The sequence below is a fragment of the Crinia signifera genome, chromosome 7 (genome assembly GCF_055691185.1).
Source record: "Crinia signifera chromosome 7, ASM5569118v1, whole genome shotgun sequence".
NCBI classification, from domain to species: Eukaryota; Metazoa; Chordata; class Amphibia; order Anura; family Myobatrachidae; genus Crinia; species Crinia signifera.
This window is the reverse complement of record NC_139223.1, coordinates 119,142,234-119,148,091: the sequence shown is the minus strand read 5'-3', so window position 1 is coordinate 119,148,091 and position 5,858 is coordinate 119,142,234. Positions and strand designations below refer to the sequence as shown.

Below are 5,858 nucleotides of genomic sequence, written 5' to 3'. Positions count from 1 at the left end.
TGAATGTGATAGAACACTCTCCATTAACACATCTGCAGGATTCTTTTCACTGGCAATGTTGACATTAATGGATCCTTTGTCCATGAGTTCACAAATGGAGGGTGACATTCTATGCTTGCACATAAATGCGTATGTTTTTTTAGCGCACCACATCGCCGCAAATCGCACTTTTACAAATCACACTTTTCAGTCATAATTCGCATATTTAATGTGATGCGTTTTGGAGGCTGAAAAGTGCGAATAGGTGCGATTTGCGTCGAAGTGGTGCGCTTTTAAGTAACAAAATAGTGTGAATTCTTCCGCCGGTCATGTGCGATTTTTGGACCAACCGGAGTGCGATATACAAAACTGTCTCCGCATGAGTAAGAACCCCCCAACCTATTGGCCCACCTGTGTCCCCTCCATTATGCATCACACCCCCTATATAAAGGGTCATTGGCGCCATTTCACTCTTTGATAGGAAGTAAGGAGCATGGAGAGGAGCAGTGGCAGTGTGCGTTCAGGAACAGGTGTTGGTGGCAGAGTGAGGAGTGGCAGAGGGAGCAGTGGCAGAGTGAGGAGTGGCAGAGGGAGCAGTGGCAGAGGGAGCAGTGGCAGAGGGAGCAGTGGCAGAGGGACCAGTGGCAGCAGCCAGACAAGTGTGAGAGGCAGCAGTGTGGCAGGCAGCATGGCCACAGCAAGGGCAGCCCCACACCAGGCCCTGGGCGTCCAGCCCCAGCAGGAGGAGGTGGTGGATCCGCTGGCATCCCCATCCTACAGCCAAGACCTTGATCATACCCCACACCAGCTGCAGGAGGGCCACATGTCAGAGGTGGAGGCAGATGGTGGTGAGGAGGAGGAAGACACTGCCATGGAGGAGGAGGGCTACATGGCTGGTGTTGAAAATGAGGAGGAGGAGGAGGTTGAAGCTGGCCGCACCAAAAGTGGCAGAAAGGTGCGTTTTTCCTATGAAGAAAATGCAGCACTTGTCCGGGCTATCCTGCCAGTGTTTGAGCGTTTGCTTGGCAAATCTCACCACAAGACCACTGCACAGCGCAAAAGGGCTATGTGGAAGGACATCACCCAGGCGGTGAACGCTGTGAGTCAGCACAAGCGCCTGGTCCGCAATGTGAAAAAGAGATTCAACGACATCAAAAGGCAGTTGAAGAATAAAATGGCCATGGAGTTGGAGGAGGCCACCAAGACTGGAGGAGGAAGCCCCACCACTGTGTGCTACAATTCGTATGAGGTGAAGCTGAAGCGCATCATCCCCCCTGAGGTCCTGCCTGGCATGCACGTGGCGGATACCGATAGGCCACAAACGCCATCTAGAGCTGGTAAGTGTGACCACATGCATTCCTAAACATACATGCTAATGTATTATAACTATAATGTTCACTTGTATTGTTATGCTAAGTAAAGTGCTGCTGTGGAACTACATAGCCCAGCAAGGTCATGCACAAGAAATTGCCTGCTACTCCTTTAAAATTGCTGATAATGCTGGGCCTTGTAGTTCCACAACTGCTCACATTGATTAACACTGTAACATTCTTTCTAGCAGCCTAACATGTATGTGGACAAAAACCCAGAGGTGTACTGGTGGTTTAGCTGCCATGCCTACATAGCAAAGATTATACAATAGTTGTCATGTGTACAATAGTGTAATTTTATTAATGTCACAGAAAAATCTGTGGGTTCCAAAACAAAATGGTGCCAAAGAAATAAAGCAGTCCTTGTCCAAAGGGTATTGTCCATTATTGTCATCTCAATGCCTGTTTGCACAAAATGCTTCCCCATTGCAAGGTCCATAATGCCTGCCCATCTTTCCTTCTACAGATTGTCAATCCCGAAGTGCTCACGCATCCAAGACCAGAAGGCCCGTTGCTGCAGAATCTGCGGAAGCAGGTAAATGAACAAAAAACACACCATTACACATACAGTACACACACCCATGTCACCTCAACAATATCTCATACCACATTCAACTCCTGTTGCTACATTGCAACGGAAATGAATGTCATCTGAGCTACGCATGTGACATATTATTAATGTGAATGTTACATGCTGTATCGGGGTACATGTGTAAGTACATAACACCCCTAGGTATTTGCGTCCAGCATCTCAAGCCCTATGTAAAACAGTATAGAGGACAGTGTGGCCTATATATGCATGAGTACTTACCTCTTCTCTGTATCCACAGGTGCTATACAACTAGGGTCAAACCAAACAGATTCTTCAATGATGGTGCTAGACGAAATGGACATCATTCTTGAACCAGTCGACACCTTTGCGGCAGAGGAAGAAATACAGACCTCGTCACAGAGTGATCTTCCCCCAAGTGGGGTGTCTCCCAACCCACCCCCACCCACCAACACACCCCATACAGCCGCTTCGGCTTCCCAAGTAGCTAACTCCTTGGTTAATTTCAAGGAAAAACAGATAGAATTCATGGCCTCCCAAAGCCTCCAAATAGGTAATATCCAGGGGTACATGCGTGACACCTTCCTTCAGTTACGGAAAATGGCACGTAGTGTACGGGTAGGTGTAGGCACTCATGTGCGCATTGCTAACAGCATTGACACCCGTCTTGCTGAGCTAACTGCTGCTGTAAGGGAGCAGAATAGGCATATTGGCAGCCTGGCGCAAAGTATTGCTGCACTCACCCAATCATGCACAGCGCAGACTAATGCCTTACTAGCTATGCAGGCCCAAATCCAGCAGCTGGAAGCCAATGTGGGAGGTGGCACAGCATCCACCCTCAGCAGTGTATCCAGCACCCCAATAAGTGGCTCCCCCACTCCGTCGGAGTGTTAGGACCCGTGGTGGGCTTGGTACAGGGTCTAGTAGTGGTGTAGGGGTGCCTGATGCTGGGAGAAGGTAGCTCCTACATAGGTTTCATTATTTTTCCCATTCCCAATCATCTTGTAACATGCCCCCAGAGTTGTTATTTTTCACCTGCAAAAATGCAGATTGCGTCTGACAAAGTAGACAGAAGTAAAAATGTCTAGCCGCATCCCATTGTGTTTTGCACACAATAATTGCTTAAAAAATAATACACAGTCTAAAATATTGCAATGGTATATGACAATGGGATTGCACTAAAGTAGTGTGGGGTATCTCCTTGGCTGGCAAAGGTTGTGCATCTACATATTCCAGCAGGCTCTGACACTCATGGTTTGGACTGTAATGCTTAGAGTGTGTCAGGGCATGCTGGCACGTGTAGTTCCACAACACCAGTGAGACATACATGTCTGAAAAGTACTTACAAGCTAGATATCAGCAAGGGATAGGTCAGCACCACCATCTGCATCCGTTGGGCTCTGTGTATTAGGCTAAATGTGGGTGGAAGCAGATGGTATTGGTCACACATTAGTTAATGAGTACACTTACAGCACAGGTACATTTTGCAGTACAGGGCACATGTGCTTACCAGAAAAGTATCGGCTGATGATGTGTGTGCGCACCAGATTCCCCCTCTGCGTACCCCTCACTACCGGAGGTGTGGTAGGTTGGGCTTCCTCAACGACTGCTGCATGCTCCTCCTCCACATAGGCAGGTTGGGACAGGGCTATGTTGTGCAGCATGCAGCAAGCCTGGATAATCATGACTACTTTGCCAGGGTGGTAAAGCAGTGTACCCGACGACCTGTCCAAACACCGGAAGCGACTCTTCAAGACGCCAAATGTGCGCTCCACCACATTGCGGGTTGCAATGTGGGCTTCATTATACCGGTGCTGTGCAGGGCCCTCTGGGGTGCGCAAAGGTGTCATGAGCCAGGAAACACAACCATATCCTGAGTCACCTAAAACACAGATAGGAAGTGATTGCCTTATATGGTAATGTATGTGTTGCTTTCAAACAGGACACAATGGTAGAAGAGCAATATGCTTGTGAAAGAGGAAACACACACATTGCAGCAGGTACAATTAGGGACAGACAGGGTATTATGTTAAAAGGTACTTACCTAGTAGCCAGCCCTCTGGCATTTGGTGGTTGGTAAATCTGTTCCAGAGGGCTGAGTGTCTCAGAATATACTGTAGGCGTCATGGCAGTTTCCCGGAAAGCCTGCAACAACACTCAGGATTTTCAAATTTGCATTGGATACAACCTGCACGTTCAGGGAGTGCCGCCCACGCCTATTGACGTAGACGTGTCCCCGCACGTGCGGTGCCCTAATCCCAATGTGTGTGCAGTCTATAGCTCCCAGCACGCGAGGGAATGCTGACAGTCTATAGAAAGCCAACTTGTGGTCCTGCCACTCCTGCTCAGAACTGGGGAATCTGATGTATGTCCGCCACAACTTCTTTAAAGCAAGTAACACTTGAGTGAAATGCTTAGAGAAAGTGGCCTGTGATACCCCCAAGGCCCATGAGGTCACAGACTGAGTGGAGCCTGTGGCCAAATAGTAGAGGGCACACATTAATTTGTGCAGCCCAGACACTGCATAGTTGCCTTCCCCAAAAGGGTCCAAATCCTCTCTCACCTGCTCATATAAGTCCAACAGGTTAATGCGGTTCAGCCTAAACATCCCCACAACCTGCTGATCCGAGAGGGAGTCCAGGTAGAGCCGAGCACGATACATACGTGGGGTACGCAGTAGTCGGGGGGCTACCTGGATCTGGCGCGCAGCTTCCTCCCTCCTGCGCAGCTCCTCCAAATGGGCCACATCACAAATCATCAACTCCAAACCACTCTGCAAAATCTCCATGTTTCAAACCCTCACAGGTGTCCTAAATGCTGTTGGGGTTTATGTAGGGGTGTTTGTGAGTGAAAATGAGGGCACCTGTGGTGAAATTAACCATGTGTGCACTTGACCAAAATGAGTTCTGTGCAAATTCGCCAAACAGAACCTGGTCTGAAATAAGTGCGATAATTAGACACCTAAAAAGTGCGATTTGCGAAAACGCATTGCATTAAATAAGCGATTTGTATACTTTCCTATACGAAAACATCTGGATGCGATATAAATGCGAAATAATCTCGCACTTTTGTTCCGCATACGTTAACGCACATATTATGCGATTTCAGCCCCTTAGCGCATACCATTAAATTGGCGATTTCAGGGAAAAATGCAATATCGCCATTTTGTGGTCTAATTAACGCCAAAAAAAGCAGATCTCATCCCATAGAATGTCACCCGAAGTGTTTATCTCAATATGCTTGAACCTGTGGTAATTGGTGCTGTGGGATTTATTCAAAATGTATTGTATCATTCAATGCTGAAAGGATCTTGAATATGTACCAAATGTAAGGTTTTCTTCACATTTTCAGTCAATACCATGTATTCTGCTTCTGTATTGGACAATGACCCTGTAGACTGTTACATACTTGCACATCTGGCCACTGCACCTGCTAGCAGAAACCAAATACCCTGTGTAGGAATAGTGGTCATCTTCATATCCATCAATGATTTTGAATCATCGAAGGCCATCCCTAGCTTGGCATCCAAATCTCCTACTTATTACTGTATATAAGTATTTTAATTGTATGCCTGCTGTAACCTTTTTGAGATATTGTTTGCTCTTCAGGCCTAATACTGTGTGGTATCCGGACTGATCATAGAATAAATCTAGGTCGACAGTCAAAAGGTCGACAGGGTTTAAAGGTCAACAGACAATAGGTTGACAGGGTTTAAAGGTCAACATAAAAAAGGTCTACATGCATTTTTTGGTACTTGTTTCCTAGCACGGCACCAGCGATAAAAATTGTGTCCATCGGGACCCCCCCGAAATCGCGTCGATCGCATGCAACCGAATCGCATGCGATGCGATCGATGCGATTTTTACATTGGAATCAGTGGATAGTGGGGGTATGAAAAGGTCGGAGGACGCGTACCGCTACCCCTCGCGGGCGCGCTGCGCTTCGGGTTGGCGTTGATC

General features: G+C 47.5%; 1 protein-coding gene across 1 annotated transcript; it reads left to right on the top strand.

Moving 5' to 3' along the window:
* The first annotated feature begins 772 nt into the window (after positions 1–772).
* Positions 773–2,793, top strand: LOC146021225 (uncharacterized). The gene is made up of 3 exons (XM_083155020.1): positions 773–1,316; positions 1,816–1,884; positions 2,180–2,793. Exons 1-3 carry the CDS (start codon positions 803–805, stop codon positions 2,791–2,793), a joined length of 1,197 nt encoding a protein of 398 aa, XP_083011146.1. The 5' UTR covers positions 773–802.
* Positions 2,794–5,858: the final 3,065 nt, after the last annotated feature.

What these genes read in the sequence shown, in the direction of transcription:
- LOC146021225 (XM_083155020.1), top strand. Translation starts at nt 803, where the DNA reads ATGTCAGAGGTGGAGGCAGATGGTGGTGAGGAGGAGGAAGACACTGCC. An exon ending in ACAAACGCCATCTAGAGCTG is followed by an intron (nt 1,317 to 1,815) that starts GTAAGTGTGACC and finishes TTCCTTCTACAG; the next exon opens with ATTGTCAATCCCGAAGTGCT. An exon ending in TGCAGAATCTGCGGAAGCAG is followed by an intron (nt 1,885 to 2,179) that starts GTAAATGAACAA and finishes CTGTATCCACAG; the next exon opens with GTGCTATACAACTAGGGTCA.